Source organism: Hemitrygon akajei, chromosome 12 (genome assembly GCF_048418815.1).
Source record: "Hemitrygon akajei chromosome 12, sHemAka1.3, whole genome shotgun sequence".
Lineage (NCBI taxonomy): Eukaryota > Metazoa > Chordata > Chondrichthyes > Myliobatiformes > Dasyatidae > Hemitrygon > Hemitrygon akajei.
In genome coordinates this window covers 26,635,306-26,656,319 of record NC_133135.1, presented here as the reverse complement: position 1 = coordinate 26,656,319, position 21,014 = coordinate 26,635,306, and the positions used below count along the sequence as shown (strand labels likewise).

At 36.9% G+C, this 21,014-nt stretch overlaps 1 protein-coding gene across 4 annotated transcripts in view; it reads right to left on the bottom strand.

Annotated features, from left to right (window-relative positions):
• plppr4a (phospholipid phosphatase related 4a) overlaps positions 1 to 21,014 on the bottom strand; it is an 80,334-nt gene that overhangs the window by 4,958 nt on the left and 54,362 nt on the right. For 3 of the 4 annotated variants that reach the window (XM_073062746.1, XM_073062745.1, XM_073062744.1), the window contains exons 5-7: positions 16,185 to 16,380; positions 6,359 to 6,416; positions 2,589 to 2,762 (exon numbers count right to left, since the gene is read on the bottom strand). In XM_073062746.1, the coding sequence (XP_072918847.1) occupies positions 2,589 to 2,762; positions 6,359 to 6,416; positions 16,185 to 16,380 (428 nt within the window). The remainder of the gene's footprint in view (positions 1 to 2,588; positions 2,763 to 6,358; positions 6,417 to 16,184; positions 16,381 to 21,014) is intronic. The other variant, XM_073062747.1, reaches the window with a different exon arrangement.

Here is a 21,014-nt window from a genome sequence, read left to right as displayed (position 1 = left end):
TTCAAGTTAGAATACAGAGAGCAGGTAACTGGATGAATTTAAACCATGGAGATAGAAAGGCTGAAAGTTGACGAAGTAGGCAATAATATAGTTAAACCTTTAAGTAACAAAAGCAGCAAATGTGAACAATGGCCCACTATACCTCTGATGGACCACAGTGATCATAATTTCTAAATACTTCATTGGCTGCAAAGTGCTTGGATGCAACCTGAGATCAAGAAAGTTAATTTTTAATTCTAAAGTGCAATTCATTTGAGAGAGCAAACAATTCCTTCTCACACCCCAATGGATTCTTGCTTATGGTCTAAACAGCTGATTCGACAGTTACATAGAACTTACTTCCATTATCCTTTCCTCGGGCAATCCATTCTAGATAACATCAACTCACTGCACAACGTTTCTTTTAACAAATTTTAGCTTTTTATTTGCTTGTTCTGGTTTAACTGAATTTTGTTTTCAACTTAAATGTATTTTTATGCCTCATGTTTTCCTGTTGGTAGATAGCAAATCAGTTTTACATTTTAATGAGACTGGTGCCTCTCTGCCAGTGCTGCCTCTGTACTGCTCCCCCTGAGCCAGATGAACAGCAAACATAGCAATGATCCTGTTTTGTTCCACATACCACGTGACACCCGGAAAGTAGGTCAAGCCCTAGGTTAACAGGAATTGCCGAGCTGCTGTTCGTTCAACCCACCTTATTTCCAATTGAAATGGGCATTAAAGCTTCATCTAGCTATGTGGCATAAGTAATTTATGATGGTGAACTTCATAGCCTTGAGGAGATTTTCTCCATGTCTGACCAAGTATCACTTAGAGACATCAGAACCTATTGGAAGGCATGTCATTTTAATTTGAAGCACAGGGAAAATCAATATAAACAGTTTTAATCCTTTATTATGAAGTAGAAATTGGTGAATATTCCAGTGAATGTGAAAACACATTGGTTTTAGTGAAGCCTTAACTTTCTATACTTCTCTTTGAATCTCCTGCTACAGAATACACCAGTAGGCATGATGGATTTTATAGCAGCTTTTCCAACAATAACCCTGTATCAAAGGACAGATCTATCTCTCCGAAATTGAGCTGGACAAACTAGCCCATAAAATATCAGTCAGGATATTATAACACACAGCAGACTGCCTGGCTGAAGTGTCAAATATCAAAACATTTCGAAGTGTCAAAGCACTTATGAGTCACTCAATAAATTACAAATCCTTTAAGGAGTTTGTGTGCTGAGTTGGAACAAATACTCCAGGTATCAATTTTGATTTAATAAATAAAATGTTGGCCATAATTGTCAGAAATATGAATATTGCCATATAAATCTTAACAAATATGCTACTTAAGACCATAAGATATAGGAGCAGAATTAGGTCATTTGGCCCATTGAGTCTGCTTTGCCACTTCATCATGGCTGACCCATTTTCCCTCTCAGCCCTAATCTCCTGCCTTCTCCCTGTATCCCGTCATGCCCTGAGTAATCAAGGATTTAACAACTTCTGCCTCCACAGCCACCTGTGGCAACGAATTCCATAGATTCACCACTCTCTAGCTAATGTAGTTTCTCCTATTTCTCATTTTAAAAGCATACAGTATATGTGGAAATTCAACCTTAATCATAATGCTCAATGTGCTCTCTAGGAAGGGACAACTTCAATAATTCAGGACACAGATTAGAAAAGCTAAGAGGTAGACTGCAGTGCGAAATGAAAACAGAAAATACAGGAAATACAGGAAAAATTCAATAGGCCAGGCAACGTGATTGGCAACAGTCAATATTTTAGGGATGTGATCCTTTTGTCAGAATGTTAAGACATTGGCAGTTTCTCTTTCCACAGATGCTGCCTGACCTGCTAAGTTTTCCTAACATTTTCTGTTTTAATTTCAGATTTCTAATATTTGGAGCTTTTGCTTTGATTTTCAGACTAGAACATGATGTTTCAGCTACATGGTGCACTTAGCTCAATTTGTTAAGACTAAATGTCTACAAATTTAAGTCAACTAATTCAACTAAATGTAGTATTAGACATGGAGCTAACACCCTAACATTAATAACATAAGATTTGGACACAACATTTATACACTATAAGTTTGATTAAGCAATAATTGGTAGTTTCTCATTAATTTTCAATACTTATTTAGGATTTTGATAATTGGTGCAGCCTAAAGATGAGGGTGTGTTGTAAAAGCAAAATTTTTTTGGGACTATTCCATGGACAGAACTTTGAGGACGATACTTCACAAGGATCTACTACCTAGCACAGGAACAGTTTCATCCAGCAAATGCAGATTGACTGATCCAGGTATGTCCCTGTTTGGTGCAAACAGAACTGTATCATCATTAGCAGTACAATTTATGTCAATCATCATATATCTTTACACAGCAAATTCATAATGGGTCTGACCACGTGTTTACAATCAGAGTTATTAACTCTATTTCCCTTTCTGTAGATGTTACCAACATTCTCTATATTTTTATTTCAGCCTTCATGGTTCTAAGAGAAGATTCTCAGTCTTCTGAGTCAAAAAAACTTGTTGAGAGCATTATGGTGTCATCTTCATAACTTCCTCTACAATGAGTCACTTACCAAGTAGACAGCGATTCCTCCTCCTATCATGAATCCACAGTAAACATCTATTGGATGATTCTTGTACTGGATAATACGTGTTAAACCAGAGATGACTGCACATATGATAAAGGTGAAAACCAGGAGCGGCTTGAGGAGTTTGGAAGAGTCAGTCAGTGTTGCATTAAAATACATCTAAACAATATGAAAACAGAAAAAAACTAATTCAGCTGTGAAATTACTGAACAAACCATCCTCTATTCTCAACTAAAATTATGCATTCCATGTAATTAAATATATAAATTGTTAGTATTTTAGCAATCTCATTACACTGCATACAAGAGGAACAGAACTTACAGCTCTGAATGAGTTCATCTAGATATCTTCAGCTGCTTTTCTATCATTGCAATTTGTTGTTATGCTCTTGTTTCATATAGATGTATGTCTGATACGAGTTTACATACATAGCTTCTGGCTGTCTTGCAAATATTTGATAAAGTACATTTTATTCTATGGCTCACGTCAAAAATTGTCTTCTAAAATTATTTTAATGATGATCATATATGTGCACCATTTATTATCAATTCACAATTAAATAGAACTGATTTTAATTATGTACCCTCTTAAAGATTTACATGATTTTGATAATTTCATAAATAATTGTAGATAATATTGTTAAGCCTAGCAGTCCCATTCTGGGAACGTTCACCATAACGGTGACCTTTGTGTCTTTTTTAATTATCTATTCTCTTCTTAGCATAGAAGGCGCAGAACTAATCTAATCTAACTCTGGGTAATTAACATCTATATATTCAACTTAATTTTATTGGTTGTTTATTCAGCATTTCTTTGCAAAAACTTAGAATCAAATTTGATTTCTTTTTTGTCATAACAACTTCCATACCCATACACAAAATACATCTAGACACTTTGATCTTCCTGTTTCTTCTGTTACTCAATGTTTGTTTCTGTTACTCAAACTGTATCATAATAATACGTGATCCAGTTCTGGTCGCCTCAGTATAGGAAGGATGTGGAAGCATTGGAAAGGGTGAAGAGGAGATTTACCAGGACGCTGCCTGGTTTAGAGAGTGTGCATTATGATTAGAGATTAAGGGAGCTAGGGCTTTACTCTTTGGAGAGAAGGAGGATGAGGGGAGACATGATAGAGGTATACAAGATATTAAGAGGAATAGATAGAGTGGACAGCCAGCACCTCTTCCCCAGGGCACTACTGCTCAATACATTAAGGTAAGGGGTGGGAAGTTCAAGGGGGATATTAGAGGAAGGTTTTTTACTCAGAGAGTGTTTGGTGCGTGGAATGCACTGCCTGAGTCAGTGGTGGAGGCAGATACACTAGTGAAATTTAAGAGACTACTAGACAGGTATACAGAGGAATTTAAGGTGGGTGGATATATGGGAGGCAGGGTTTAAGGGCTGGCACAACATTGTGGGCCAAAAGGCCTATACTGTGCTGTACTTTTCTATGTTCTATGAATAGCATCCATCTTCTTCCCCTGCACTACCTGGTAAATTGCCCACGAATCTACATCTAGACATCTGGAAACTTAATCATATTTGGTATTATTTTATTATTGGGTTGTTATTGTCACATTTAGTGAGATACAGTGAAAAGCTTGTCCTGCACACTGTTCGAGCAAATCAAATTATTACTCATTGAGGTAGAACAAGCTAAAACAATAACAGAATGCAGTGTAAAGTGTCACAGCTATGGTAAAAATGCAGTGCAGGTAAACAATAAGGTACAAGAGCATGATGAGGTACATTGTTAAATCAAGAGTCCATCTTAGTGTACTAAGGAACCAATCAATAACAGAGTGTTAGAAGCTGCTCTTGAACCTAGTGGCATGTGCCTTCATAAAATCAGATGTTAAACATGTGATTACTTGTCCACTGTTTGCAATCATATTCAAGTGTCCATGATAGTTTTTTGAGCGATTAATGCTACTATTGGATAAATATTTGACTATCCCAATTTTTCCACAATGAAAGTTTAGCACCTTTTTCTTTTTAAGACTGCTTTCATCCCTGAAATTTCAGACAGAAGCAAAAGTGGGAATGTGTTTATGTACTCTAACCATACTTCAGGTCTCCAGAGCCAATTGCACAGTTCCGGAAAGTTAAAGAAACTTATGTTGGTATAAATTGGTGTTGAATGATTAAATATACTCAGGAAAACGATACAAGGACCTTCAAGTCAACATTAACTACTGTGGCTTCTTGCTAGTTGACCTTCAGATGTTGTATAAATCTCACGAACACAAGTGGTATAATTATAGGGGAGGCAAGTTAAGCGCAGGTTTAATAGAGGAGTTCCAAACTATTTAAGATTTTGATAGTGTGAAATTATTTCCATTAGCAGAACTCTTGCTTACCAAGGGCAATTGGAAGTGAGGTGAGGATTTGTCTTAATGAATCATGGAGCTTCTCCACATTAATTATCAAAAGGGTTTAGCACCCGAATAGAATATGGTGCAGACTGATTGGCAGTGAGAAGTTTTTTAGAATATTGGTACCATTGGCATTTGTTGCTATCTCTAATTTTTCTTGTAAACCATCTGCTTAAACCACTCTAATCCTGGTAAAGATTCTCCCACATTGTTACTAAATAAGCAGCTGCAACAAAGATGAAGGAATGCCAATGCATGTCTAAGTGAAGAAATGGTGCATCCTAGAGGGAAACGTGAAAGTGCTGGTACTCCCATGTACCTAATGCTCATGCTGTTCTTGATGACGGAAGTTGTGGGTTTGCGGTTGAGGGAGGGGTAGAGGACACAAGTTCAATTTTACACTCTAGTGGCAGTGGAAGGAAATATTTATGGTGCTGGTTGAGGTATCATCCAACCAGGCTGCTTTGTCCCCAGTAGTGTCAAGCCTTTTGAATGTCGTGTGGGTGGACCCATCCAGGCAAGTCCGACTCATGCCTTATAGATGGTGAAAAAGTGGTGATTCATTCTCCACAGGATACCCAATCTCTGACCTGTTCTTCTGGCGACAGTATTTATGTACTTGGTCTAGCTGGGTGTTTGGTCAATGCTAACCCTAGGATATGAAGGATGGGCAGCTTGGAGTCGATAATAACTTTGAATATCAAAGGAAGACTTTCAGCATATCTTTGATCAGAACATGGCTTTTATTTGCCTCTGTCTGAATGTTGTCATAATGCCATAAAATTGGCCAAATGGTCACTTTCTTTCTTGTATCATCTATAATAAACAGCAGTAGTACTGATGTGGAGAATCAAGGGGCACAAGTTTCAATAAGGTAATAAGGGGAATATGCTTGCCAATGAGTAATTATTTCCCTTGGCCTAGTGTTAATTCTGTATTCTCTAAGCTTGGAGCTGGGTCAGTCTTGAGGAGGAAGAGATGGCAATACACAGAAGGCAAGTGTCTTTCAAACTAGTACTTATTCAATGTGACCTGTTGGTCTCTATCAACTGTAGAGTTCAAAGGATTTTTTTCAGAGCATTTTTATTGAGTCTGATAATTTACTGAACCTTTCATAGTGGGGAATGGGTGTGATCAATCTGGAGATGGAAGAGGCATAATGATACCAACTTCATATCATGTGACAGGAAGGTGAACTACTTATTCAATATCTGCCTATTAATTTTTTTAACATAGGTTGTAAATCTTTCAATTTACGCAGCAATCTACAAATGAAGCAAGAAACTGATGTTCACAAGCAAATTAAGATCTTATTCACAAGTTACAATTATGTCGTGTTTCTTTCATTTCAAACCAAACAAGGCAGTATCGATTACTTACTGAAACATATACAGCTGCAAAGGCTGCAAGTGTGGCATGCTGTGATGGAAACGATTTCCTGCAGAGAGAAAAAAAAATACTCCTGACGTCTTACATACTCATGTATGTATGAACATGTTTATGATTTAGGAACAAGAATGCGCTACATCCCCCTTCAAGCCTTCTGTGCCATTTAATAAGTCCATGGCGGGCTGATGTATGCCCAGCTCTGCATTTTTATTTGCGTAATTGCTTATCAAGCACATAACTATCTGCTTTGTAGAATCTACTTTCAATGACCATTGAGAAAGTTTAAAAAACTTGTGAACCTTTGAGAAAATGTTGTCCCTCATCTCTGCATTAAATGGGTGACCAGTAATTAAATAGTGACCCCCTAGTTCTAGATTTTACCACAAGAAACATCCTCTCCACATTCAGCCTGTCAAGACCCATCTGGCTCTTACATGTTTCAGTTGAGTCTCCTCTTCTTTTTCTAAACTCCAACAGATACAAACAAAAGAATTCTTCATAAAATTACTGACACATACTAGGGTATGAGTCTAGTAAACTTCTGAATTGCTTCCCATGCATTAATGTCCTCACTGAATCATTGTAATCCATCCCCAAGCAATAAAACCACAATATTATGATAACTTACCTAATTATGCACTGTACCTTCTGAGAATCATACATTAAGACATGCAGCTTCCTCTGCATTTCAGAGCATTTGAACCTCTCCATTTAAATAACATGCCTTGCTTTTTTTTATTTTCCTACCAAAATGGACTATTTCATTTTCAGCTCCAAATGCCACTTCTTTGCTGACTCACTTAATCCCCTTGTAGTTTCCTTAAATTCTCTTGACAACTTATTATCTTGCCAATCTTTGTGTAGGCAGTCAGGATTGCAATCACCCCTTCATTACTTTTATTCAAGTAATTTATAACTTGAGAACTAGAAAAACAATATATATCTTCTCTCCATTTTCTGAGATTTATCAGTCTCAACAATTTACTTAGCCCCACTTCCCTGATGGTTAAAGATTTCCCGAGTTGACCCTCCAACTCTCTCAATTTCATTTCCCAATTAACAACTATTTCTGAATATTACTTGCATCCTCTGTACAGTAGCAAAACTGATACAACATACTTGTTTAATTCATTGGCCAATTCCTTGTGCTCCATTCATTTCCCCAGACACACTTTCTATATGATTGACACCATAGTTTCTTTTAAGCTGCGCAAGTGTGCAGCCGCTCAGTAACTAAAATGTTCCCCCGCACATATCCTTTGCTGATTTGCAGCTGGAATTTTCTTCTGTATAGTCAACATAATTTTGAAATTATGTTAATAGAACTTTGAAATCTATGTTAATATAATTTTGAAATCTATCTCAATTGTGAAATTTCTTGTAATTGTGTTAATGAATATAATCCATACATTTTCTAAATAATAAATCTACCAGAACCTTTACTTTATTTTAGAGCGTCAGCATTTTTACATTGTCAGTGTTTCAAGTTATGACACCATCACAAATTGTAATAATAAGCACAGAACGGAAGTCGGTAGCTCATTGTTAATAAACTGCTGGCTCACTGAATGCCGATGCCATCTAGTAAAAAACATTTTACTTTTTCCATTGTGACTGTCAGTTGTTTTGGCTGCCTGACATCATTTACTATGATCTGAGTTGTGATTTATGTTTGTTTGGTGTGCCTATTACAAAAAAATCTTTTAAAACACCGCACAGTTTTCAAGACGTGTAAAAATGTCCTGCTCAGAACAATTGTTGGCTTGAGCAGCTGTAAAAAAAATTGATGGAACATTGATTGGCACTCTATTTTTAAAATATCAATGGAAACTCCTGCTATCTGTTATCATGGTTCCATTTAGAAAGCTAAAAGTGGTTGAAATAATTTATTCTTCAGGGATAAGTTCTTTTTTTAGCTATGTTGTGCTTGCCCAGTGTAGTCCAAACATTTAACTGTGCTGTAGCCAAAGGAGAAACAATTACTTAATTGCTGTATAAAATGCCAGCACTAAACTTAATAAAGTTTAATTAATTTATCTAATATTAACCTGATATATTGGATTATGCACATTTTTGTAACATATGTGTATATTTTACATAAATTTAACTACTGATTAAAAAACAGATTATTTTCTTAAACAGTAACTTTATAAATTCTAAAGAACATAGGAAATAAATGAATGGCTCTTTGGTTAGTTATAAATTATGTAGGGCATATTTTTTTTGATGACAATAAACTTATCATTTGCTGTAACAATTAATTACTTTTTCCAACTTGAAAAATATGATTTACTAAAGATGCTGATAATATTTTACCATAACATGTAGATTTTATTGATCATTAATTTAAAGATAATACACATTTCTCACACTGTGTATCTTCATTAGCAATTAATATGACAGTGAAAAAATCTCTAACAAGAAACAAAATAATGATTAAAATATCTTCAATCATACCATTCTTGTTGAATTTGCAGGCTTCCTTCTACTTGTACTTGGAGTAGCAATGTGAAATAGCTAAAGTCTAGATCTTAGATAGTATCTGGTTCCATGATTTACAGCAGTTATTTCTATTAGTTATAACCATGTTAGCATTACTGAACCTTATGTATGTCTATTTTAAATATTGGATTTTGAACAATGAGCAATACTTCTTTAACTACAATATTATGAAAGGTCAATGCTAAAAAATATCATGACTGCAAAATAGTTGTGACACAGCAATATCCGGTTGAAAGAATATATGGGCATAATAATTGTGTAAATTGTGTCACTTTAAAATAAACTGTTATTCTTCCCTCTAAACTATTCTCTAAATTTTGCCTTTAATTACATAATCAAGAAAGAACATTTCACCAACCCATCAAGAGAATTCTGGTTGGTATCTGAATATTCTTGATCTAATCAAACTATAGATTTCACTCAGAGGCAGAGTAACTGATATTACTTTTGGGATGGTGTGGCTTGGCATCCATAAAATACACCCACAGTAAATTACAGCTAACAAAAAAAAAATTAATTTATTCCATACATTCTTCAGAATTAATTAATTTACTCTATAAGAAAATAGCCTGTGCCTTTTTAGCTAGAAGTACTGGTTAAGTTATGAAAAATGTATGTATGCATTATAAAAAAATGTACATGTAACAATTCATCAAGTTAGTACATCAGTTAATTAAAATTTATCCTCAAATTTTGAATCAATGAAAAATTGCTCGGCTCTTGAAACTGTTAAATTCCTATTTATCAAGCCAGTCTTCCTTAATTTCAAATATTGAGTATTAAACAAGGAAAGAGATACCAGTGGTGAGGATGGTCTATTTTCCATTACTGCAGCTTTTGAATAATGCACAACAATATTCACTTCTTTCTGCATACAGCACAGAAGGAGGCCATACAGCCATTTGTCTATGCCAGCTCTCATTATAATTGCATCATTCCCATTCCTCCACCTACTTCCCTCTAATCTGCTCTCTTTCATATGCCTGTAATTCTCCTGATTTTCCTGCCACCTATCTAGAGCACGAATAAGTAATTTCAGTAACAGTTTGCAGTAGCCAATTAATCTTTACCATGGAGGCACTGTGCTATCAATGATAGCAATTCACACCAACATGTCAAGGCCACTGCAAACATGAAAATTAGGAACACGAAATATATATCTGTGATCCATCAACATTATGGTGCCTAAATCCTGGAACTCCTTGGCCACTAGGTGTGTGGGATAGCCATCACCAGGAGTGCTTCAGCATAAGGTAGCTCACCAGTATTTTCTTGTAAATTGGTTAACAGGTAATGGCCAAGAAAGTGTCCAGTGCTTCTCCTGCATTAGGAAATTCAATTAAATTTGATATGTACTCACACCGATTTTTATACTGTTAGATGCACTATAGAAACCGCCCTGCCTGAGACCACTAGAATCTGCAGAGAGTCGTGGCACAGCCCAGCACATCAAAAGGACTAGGTTCCCTCTCACTGCCTTTAAAGCAGCTAACGTAACCAAAGACCCTTCCCACCACAGGCATTCTCTCTTCACTGCCCTCTCATTGAGTAGAAGATACAAAAGCCAAAAGGAATGTACCACCAGGCTCAAGGACAGTTTCCATCTCACTGTTATAAGACTATTGACAGACCTCTTGCATAATAAAATGGACTCTTTATCTCACAATCTATCTCATCGTGGCCTTGCACCTTATTGTCTGCCTGCACGGTAACACCAGTCTGCATTCAATAATTGCTTTTCTCTTGACAAGTTCTCTGATGTACTGTGATGAAATGATCTGTACGGGTGGCAAGCAAAACAAAGCTTCTCACTGTACCTCAGTACATGAGACAATAATAAAGCAATGTTACACTTTACCAATATAGTACCTCTGATTGTACTCCCATCTCTGCAGACTATGTGCTTGGTCTCACAGCATTCAGTATGAGTATGCATACTGAGCCAATGGTAGTGTAATTGCCATTGGAGGAATATGGATATGACATCCTACAATTATTAAAAATTTAACAGTTTATGTTAATGATTTGAGTATGGGGACCAAATTTAATACTTCCAGTTTTGTTGACTGCACAAAACATTACCTCTATGACTCTCAGTAGTATTGTGAAAAGAGTGGAGGATGCAAAGAGCCTGCAGGGAATATAGACCTACTGAGTGAGTGGGAGTGGGCAAGAACATGCCAGGTGCAATATAATATGAACAAATTGTGAAGTTATCCAAATTAATGAAATTTTAAATGATGAGAAATTTGGTGATGTTGATGTTCAAAGATACCTGTTGATTAGAACAGATGAATACCTTGCTTACAAATCACTGACAGACACTGTGCAGGTGTAACAATTGTTTAGGATTGCAAGTGACATGTAAGGCTTTATTACGTGAAGGGTTGATGTAGGATATAAAGATATCTAGGTACAATTATTAAAAAAGGTCTTGTTGAAACTATACTTGGAATATTGTGAACAGTTTTGATTCTTTTAAGAAAACAAAAAGGATATACATGTCACAGAAGTAGTGAGGGAAGATTGATCAGATTGTTTCCTGACATGAAGGGATATGGAGAGAAGGCAAGAGATTGGGGCCGAGAGGAAGATTGGCGAAGCACACTTGATGGGCCAAATGGCCTAAATCTGCTCCTATATATTATGGTCTTATAGACGTGGTAAGTTTGTCAGATGAGAAGAGATTCAGTAGACCAAGTCCATATTCTCTAGCATTCAGGACAATGAGAGGAGATCTCATGGAAACAAATGAAATTCACACACAGCTTGCCAAATCGGATGCGGTATGTTCCCCTTGCTATGGAATATGGCAATAGGGGTCCCAGTCTCAGAATTAGTTTAGCACTGTTTAGGACTGACACTCAGAGGGTGGGGAATCTTTGGAATTCTCTATCTGAATGCTGGTAAGGCCCAGCCATTGTGCTCATTCAGATTGGACATTGTTAGATTTCTGGGTACCAAGGGAATCAAAAGATAAGGGGATAATGCACGAAAAACAAAACTGGACAGCTCACTATCAATATTTAATCATTTATCAGATTAATTGAATGATAAACTGATAAAATAACTGAGTCATAAGAATAAAAGAATACAACAGCTAAGAACTCTTTGGTCCTGCAAGCTTCTTTGCAATTTATCTTGGTTGATCTTTTACCAGTTTCATTTTCATGTACTCTCAGTGACATAATGAGCATGGCAGTGTTCATTAAATATAATTTCCACTGTCATTGAATTAAAGTGTGCAAAGTTATTACAAATGTTGTTGAGATGAGGGTTGCTGCCGGTATACTAAAATACCAAATTATCTCTTGTTACAACTGCCAACAGCTAAATCAGAGACAAATCCTTATATGGAGAGAGAAAAATACATTTTTGTTCACCAGCACCGTGTGCATGAGATCATCTGTCATAGCTTGCATTCACTTTTACACTTTTCTAATTAGATGCAAGTACAGCTTTTGGCCAAACCATTACCTTTGCCAATTTTGAACCACTGACAAATTTTTCCCTCAAAGAATTTAAGGTGAATTTTGGGGAGTTGGTGCTTCCAAAGTCATCATGAGAGATAGAAATGGGTAAGGCTGGTCAACAGGGCTCTGGTGAAGTTGTATCAGCCATTCCCCTGTAAAGTAGATACAATGGATTACAGAAACATCAATGAGCTCCAACCATACTATCAACTTTGGATGACGGAGACAGGAGGTCATCAATGGCCTATGTTCGACTGGGAGCTAAGGGCCCAAGAAATAGAAGTGGGAACAGATGACAGAGCTGCTCTTCATTATTTATCCTTCTCTATTCATAATCCTCTGTTTCTCTGAATCCCTGCTATTCAAATTTTTACAACAATTCTTGAGTAAAAGTTATCATTCTACTTAAAAAATGAAATACATTCCACCAGCTAACTTACGTTAACAAATTGTCAAGATTAATAAGCTTTTAGAACTTATTCTACACTCTCTCTCTCTCCCTCTCCGGAGTATCATTCTCAATATATATTTTTTTGTGTTAATCTGTCCTAATCTGTTCTTTTCCAATTTATACAGCCTATGCAGTCCTGTAACTGCCAATATTCTTTCTGTTACATTGTTTATAATCTTTCCCTATTAACATGTCCTCTTAACGATTAAACATAAAACATTTTTTTTTACCAGATTCTCATTTGCCTCATCTAATGTGTCTTCTTTTGTGAAATGACTATTCCCCTCATGTCTTGGGATGAATTGAGTATTAGGTTGTAATAAAGGTATAGCTTATTGCTGAAAAAGCATGATGGGAAACCAGGAATGTGTCTATTTTGAAATAATCATGCCTCAGACAGGAACAAATTAGTTAAATATGGTGAGCAGCTCCCTCCAGACAGCAATAACTATGTCCTATTGCTAATTACAGAGCATCTTCTCATGTAGCAGCATGATGTTCCATTTCCTAGATTAGCATGTCAATATGATCTCATCTCCTTTATATCAGGCAGAATCTGTGTCTGGTTTAATTCTTTAAAAGTAGAAAAGCATATGTAGAGATGGAACAGAGTTAAAATATGATCAACAAAGGGTAATTCCTGATATTGTTCATGTTTAATGGAAACAAAATGTAGTTGCTGTCTGGATTTTAATTGTGATTAGTGAGGTCAGGTCGTACATCTTCATTATCAAACTGAGATTCTTGCAGGTTCTGATTAATGTTCCCTTTCACAGCTCAGAAGCCATTGACATCTAGTCGTGCCAAGTCTCCAGAATTTTGGGGATTTTACAAACTGCACTTAAGATACCAAGAGAGATGCTGAGACAGAGCAGTGTACATACTGTCAACCAGAAGTTCTTCCTCCTCTGGGATATCTGAACAGATTATTAGCTTTCAGACAGCCAGCAGGGGCTAAATTGTTGTCTCGTATTTCTCTACCCTGGAGACATTAGGACCCACTGTTACACTTGCAAATGTCTCATTCACTGAACTAAGTGAACTCTCTACTGGTTAGACAGAGATAGAATGAAGAATTACACTCATATAGATAACTTGGCAATTATTGATTAAAGTCACATGATTATCAATACTGCTGGTCTTTAACACTTAAGGAGAAACATGGTTCATAACATTAGAGAAACAGTGAACAACATTTGATCAGTGTAGGTTGTTCCCATCCAGTGGAGTAAGAATGTACGCATTCTCTCTGCTTCATGGTATTCTTCCCAATATACTTAAGTAGCATCATTTGTTAATTTTAACTGCACTGACATTGATGCAGGGTTGAATTAGGAACACTGAGCAGTCAAACACCACTGTTAATCAACAAACAATCTGGTGGGAAACTCGGAGGGACTAGCAGCATCTGTGAAGGGAAAACAATCTGCTGATATTTTGATCACAAACAAGAGAAAATCTGCAGATGCTGGAAATCCAGGTTCATTGTCATTCAACCATACACATGTATACAGCTAAACGAGACAATGTTCCTCTGGGACCAAGATGGAAGACACAGAACATAGTCACATACAGCACATAAACTGATATTAACAGATTTAAAAAGTGCCCTGTAGGCATACATGTTGCCATAAAGAGCATATACAACAAATATTTAAATAAAACAGTATAATGCTAATGGTGCTGTCATAACTTGTGAATGGGTGGTAGCAAGATCTACCACAAATCTCACACCCTGAGGGAAGAAGCTGTTACCCAGCCTAACAGTCCCTACTCTTGTCCACTGTGGTACTTTCTGCCTGCTGGTAGGAGGTCAAAGAGATTGTGGGACAGATGGGAGGGGTCCTTAACAATGCTGAGGGCTCTACAAACATAGGTTGAATCCCTGCATCTAGAATGTAACAAAATAGTTCTGCAGGAGGAAGGATTGAAAGGAATGCATTTTGCCTCCATACTTGATATCATGAATGAAGCAGGCAGCCACTCAGAAACAAACCTTTATCAATATTACTAGTTGTAACTTCATCCTGTCACAGTCCCATTATTTAGAGAAATAATATTACTAGCACTTAATTACTGTCTAAAAGGGTTGATTGCATTTTAACAATGACAAAGTGTCACATTTAGAAATGAATAAATGCTGTTGCAATTAAATCATAATTTTCTTCAGTCATTATCGTGTATAGAATTGTTAACATTACTCAGTTCCAGCTTTAATAGCAACAGATGAGCACCAAGTCAACCTTTTTCTCTTTTTTTTCAGTTTTAATAATTAAAATTTTAACTGCATTCAAATACTTGGCATGGAGATTTCTTCTTAAATTCATGACTACATTGCTGCCACTAATTATGACTAATTTTGCAAATGAAAAAGGAAACTTGCCAGTGATGGAGTCATTGCTACATTCTTACTGTTTGCATCAAGGCAAAATTCAGGCTCTATTCAAATCATTCCAAGCTACTGCTAGCTAAGTTTATCATGTCTTGTTTGCATTGAACATATACTGAATAAGGACCACCTGTGGTTGCCGCTCTGCATTTTCTAATTTAGTACGACATTGGAAATGATTGTGGAGACTCCACATTCTGCATATGAATAGGAACAAAGTTCTTCACCACTTTTTTTGAGCTTTGGTGTCAGAAGTTGATATAATCTTTCTACAGATTCTTTCCTCATATGCCAGTTAGTTTATGTAAATGGAACAGCCTGGCACACACCTTAATGAAATGAAACATGGTTGTTTCCAATACTGACATCTATCCTTATGGACAACGGTTTCCAATAAGTTGTATTAACCATTTTCTCTGGAGATATTGTTCATTTTGTACACTTGATGGAATGGCAATCTATCCTTTCAGCTCAGTGAGGATAACAACTTACAGTAGAAACTTTCTTCATGGACATTTGACATATAATAAGGATTTTTCAGAATAACTTGACAATTACATTGACTTTGATTTCTCAAGGCAAGGGAGATGCACAAAAATGAAAATCTAGATGCCTGGCATTTAGAGATTTTCCTGGCCAAAGTAGCCCAAAGTAAAGAAAATATTATGATTCCTTTATAGACCACATTCCCTAAAATACAAAATACCTCTGACTTGAATTTACCTAAGTGGGTTACAACTATTGAAAAAGAACAGTGGAGAATTTCTCAATGTACTTGAGAGCTCTCCTGAGAGAAGGGTAAGGTAATTTTTTATTATAGAAAACCCAGCAATGAACCTATCTAAGTGTGTTTTAATACTTTAATAACCATGGAGTGAGAGATGCCTTGTTCTTGTGCATCATTTTTTGAAGTGATGCAACCAGTGGTGTATAATATTCTTATATCAAGCACAGAGAAAATAAGCAGCTTCTTGATAGATGAAATAAAATGTGAATTCTAACCTGCCAGCGTTAATGATAGAAGGATCAGATCCTGTGCAGATATCTTCCACAACGTATGGATTTTCTTCACAGGAGGTATTTAGCGATGTATAATTAGGCTTACACACTGTAAGAAAATATGGGGCATGGTACCCGGTTGACAGCTGAATAATGTCAGTGATGAGAGCAGTGGCACAAAGGCCAAACACATGAACTCCTAGAACACTCAAGAGAAATCAAAAATAATTAGCATGAGCATTTTAATCTCCAGGTGCTAATTCAAAATCATTTTGCACATTTGTCTTTACCCAAAATAGCAGTGCCTTAATGGCAATAATATCAAAGATACCAAAATACCACTTGGGAACATTATTCGTCCAAATAGAGAGAATTTATGAGTTGATATTAAATTGTGCAAAGTAGACATATACTTGCTTCTGTACAATTTTACTGCAATATTTTTATGTTAAGCCAGATATATTTTCTTCTACAATCCTTCTTATTAATAGTAATTATTGGAATTGTGACATTCTGTGTAAACTCAGCTATAAACTTAAAATATATTACACACAAAGGATGCTGTTTTAAACACAAAGTGCATTGCAGATGCTGTGATCAAAGCAACATGTTTACATAGTTTATTTTTATTAAGAATTCCAGCAAAAATAAGAAACGCAACTAAAGAACTGGAAAAGAATTACTTTTACTTATTTACATCTGTATGTATCAGTTTGGTGCAGAAAGTTTCTCCATTAAATAATTTTCCCCATTTCTCATTTTCCTCCTTAAGCACTAGACAAAACTCAATACTTAGAGTCACGTCGCCCACTGTTAAATATACCTGGTAAAATAGGAATAGATTTTGAACACCACAATTGTATGACAAATAACATTTTATTAAAAAAAAATCTCAATTGGATTTGAGCCCAAATGAATAGTGTTAATTATTTGCATTAATTAATATTTAATACTAGGATAATCACAAGAAGAAAATAGCCAATTTCCTTACTTCGTTTGTTTAAGATGTTGTAAGTAATTTATACATTTCAGATGTTGTTTACAATCATCTACATTGCACTGAGAAAAATTTCAAAGAACATTCAGCAAACATTGTGATCTCTGTGTATCTGTTGTTGTTACACTCAAACCATACCCTGGGACACAATATAATGCTTTAGTGCAGCAGATTTAAACAACATGGATAACTATTCATAGCATGATAAGTTTCATTTTCATGAAAAGTTTTTAGAATATTTGAATTGGGCTCTTAAATCTAGATGTATGTTAAAGGAAATGCTTCCAAGTATGAAATAAATAGATCTAAATGTACTTTCTGTAAATTGGAACAGACTAGATAGGTCCATCAGTCTACAACAATTAAAATTATTTTACTTGATGCTGAAGAATGCTTCCAAAATTTTGAATTAGGGTAGAAATTTGTCTTCAGTCACTTGAATTAAATAATTATAGCTATGCTATGTAATTTACCTCCAAAATTTGATTCTATTTACGATAATAAAACTAAACATGATTTGGCCATGGAATCCTGTGCACTTTCTCCAGTATTCTTAAACTGATAACTGACTCAGAGACAAAGGTTTTTGGGAAACTAAAACGTCTGAAGGTCGATAAGTTACCTGGACCACATGGTCTACACCCCAGGGTTCTGAAAGAGGTGGCTGAAGAGATCATAGAAGCATTAGTAATGATCTTTCAAGAATCACTAGATTCTGGAATGGTTCTGGAAGACTGAAAAACTACAAATGTCACTCCAATGTTCAAGAAGGGAGAGAGGCAGAAGAAGGGAAACGACAGGCCAATTTGTCTGACCTCAGTAGGTGGGAAGATGTTGGAGTCGATTATTAAGGATGAGATCTCAGGGTACTTAGAGACACATGATAAAATGGGCCGTAGTCAGTATGGTTTCTTCAAGGCAAAATCTTGCCTGACAAATCTGTTGGAATCTTTGAAGAAGATTCTTCAAGCAGGATAGGCAAAAGGAGAATTGGTTGATGTTGTACACTTGGATTTTCTAAAGGCCTTTGACATGGTGTCACACATTAAGCTGCTTAACAAGCTACCATCCCATTATATCACAGGAAAGATTCTAGCATGGATAAAGCAGTGGCTGATTGGCAGGAGGCAAAGAGTGGGAATAAAGGGAGCCTTTTTTGACTGGTTGCTGGCGACTAGTAGTGTCGCACGGGGGTCTGTGTTGGGACCAATACTTTTTATTTTATATATCAATGATTTGGATGATGGAATTGATGGCTTTCTTGTAAAGTTTGCAGACGATATGAAAATTGGTGGAGGGGAAGGTAGTTTTGAAGAAGCAGAGAGTCTACAGAAGGACTTTGATTAGGAGAGTGGGCAAAGAAATTACAGATGAAATACAGTGTTGCGAAATGGGTATGATCATGCACTTTGGTAGAAGAAATAAAAGTGCAGACTACTTTCTAAGTGGAGAGAAAAATACAAAAAAAAAACTGAGGGGCGAAGGGACTTGGGAGTCCTTGTGAAGGATTCCCTAAAGGTTAATTTGCATGTTGAATCTGTGGTGAGGATGGCAAATACAATGTTAGCATTCAGTTCAACAGGACTAGAACATAATAGCAAGGATGTAATGTTGAAACCTTATAAAACATTCGTAAGGCCTCACTTGGAGTACTGTGAGCAGGTTTGGGCCCCTTCTCTTAGAAAGGATGTGCTGAAACTGGAGAGGGTTCAAAGGAGGTTTACAAAAATGATTCCAGGATTGAATGGCTTGTCATATGAAGAGCATTTGATGACTGTGAGCCTATATTCACTGGAATTCAGAAGAATGAGGTGTGGCCTCATTGAACCTCTCAAATAGTGAAAGGCCTTGATAGTCGATGTGGAGAGGATGTTAAATATGATAGGACAGTCTAAGACCAGAGGACACAGCCTCAGATAGAGGGCTGCTCTTTCAGAATGCAGATGAGGAGGAATTTCTTTAGCCAGAGAGTGGTGAATCTGTGGAATTCTTTGCCACAGGCAGCTGTGGAGGCGAAGTCTTTATGTATATTTATGGCAGAGGTTGGTAGATTCTTGATTGGTCAGGACACAAAGGGATACAGAGAGAAGGCAGGAGTCTGGAGATTGGGGCTGAGAGGAAAATTGGATCACCTATGATGAAATGGTGGAGCAGACTTGAAGGGCCAGATAGCCTAATTCTGCTCCAATTATCTTATGGGCTCAAGACTATTTTGTTTTCTACCTTAGAATCCAAAAGACTAATTGATCGCACCTTCGCATTCACAGCTCTCAGAAATGGAGAATTCCAATCATTTAACCTGTATTAAATTTACCTCCCAATCTTCCAAACTCCAATGAGTACAGATTCTACAGATCCTTGAACTCTCTATGTGGGAAATTCCCTCATCACTGGAATCATTCTGCTGAAGTCGTGATGCACTAACTTCAAGACAAATATGGGACCATAAGACAGGACCATAGGCCATTCAGCCGATTGAGCCAGCTACATAGATATATATCCATCTTTATGTATGGAGATGGAACTTGCACCCAACACTTCAAACCCTTCTTATTTCTTTGCTATACTGTATGCTTATTTTCTACATCTCATAAGGCAGCCCGCTGGTATCTCTGTACACTTTGACATTAATAGTTTCTCACCGTTACACAACCTCCAAGAGGACCACAACTTTGTAGTAGGGTTTGGAACCTTGTGTGCCTCAATGACCCAGAGAGCTATGTGGGTGGAGCAGGGCTTTATGCTTTGGCTCTTGGTAGGATCACCCATGCCAAACAGGTCAAAGGGTAGAGGTCAGACTAATAGTGGACCACCGGTCCTGCTGGTTCGGGGGTTCACCTCAGGGCTAACAACCCTGACTGACAAAACAAAATTGTTATGGAAACAGCAACAAAGTCTCCTTCTACACCTGAACACGATGGTATAATAGAGTCTCCACTCAGAGCTTGCATGACTCATAGTGATAAAAACCAAGAGGAACCCAATGGCATAATGAAGGAAGTCCTGAACACCACCAGGGATGGAGGACCTTCACTGCTGGCCTAAACACCAGCAGTGTTTTATAACACAAGAGCAGAATTAGACCATTTTGCCCATCAAGTCTGCTCAATAAATCACTACTACAAAACACAATTCTTATTTTATATAAAAATGAATAACCTCTCATTTCCCTACAACTTACTCCAGCTTCCAACTTGCCGAATTGCTTTATCTGGCCACCCCAGTAGCGTAATGCTATTACAGCTCAGGAAGCTGGAGTTCAAACCCCACGTTGCCTGTAGGTCAGAACATGTAGAGTTTTCAAGTTCAACACGTGGGTTTCCTCTGGGTGTTTTGGTTTCTTCCCACATTCTAAATAAGTGCTGCTTAGTAAGTCGAGTGGTCACAGTAAATTGTCCACATTGAAAGTGGAAACATGGAATTTATCATTTCACCAAAGCCATTAATGTGAATGATGAGAAGCCAGGGTTGCTCCCTATAATACTATAGGTACAAAAGCATGCCTAGCTAACCCATTTATTTCTACTCCATATTTTCCGTCCCTGAACTAATTCTGTATCCAAACTAACATTCAGGATTGTTTGAGATGCTGCCAGTAGCCATAGCTGTAACTGCCAGTACTTAGTGGCGTTTTGTGACAGGAAGCTGTGGCTCTGTGGGAGTGTGCACCCCACTGAAACAATGAAATTCAGCTATCACTGGACAACAATGCTGCTGGTTCCTCATTCTGGAACTTATTATCCAAGTTGGATTTGCATCAGTTAGTGGCCTCTTCCAATGGCAACACACAACTTGGGTGTAAAGTAGTGGGAGGCCTCTGGATTGGTGAAAGCCCA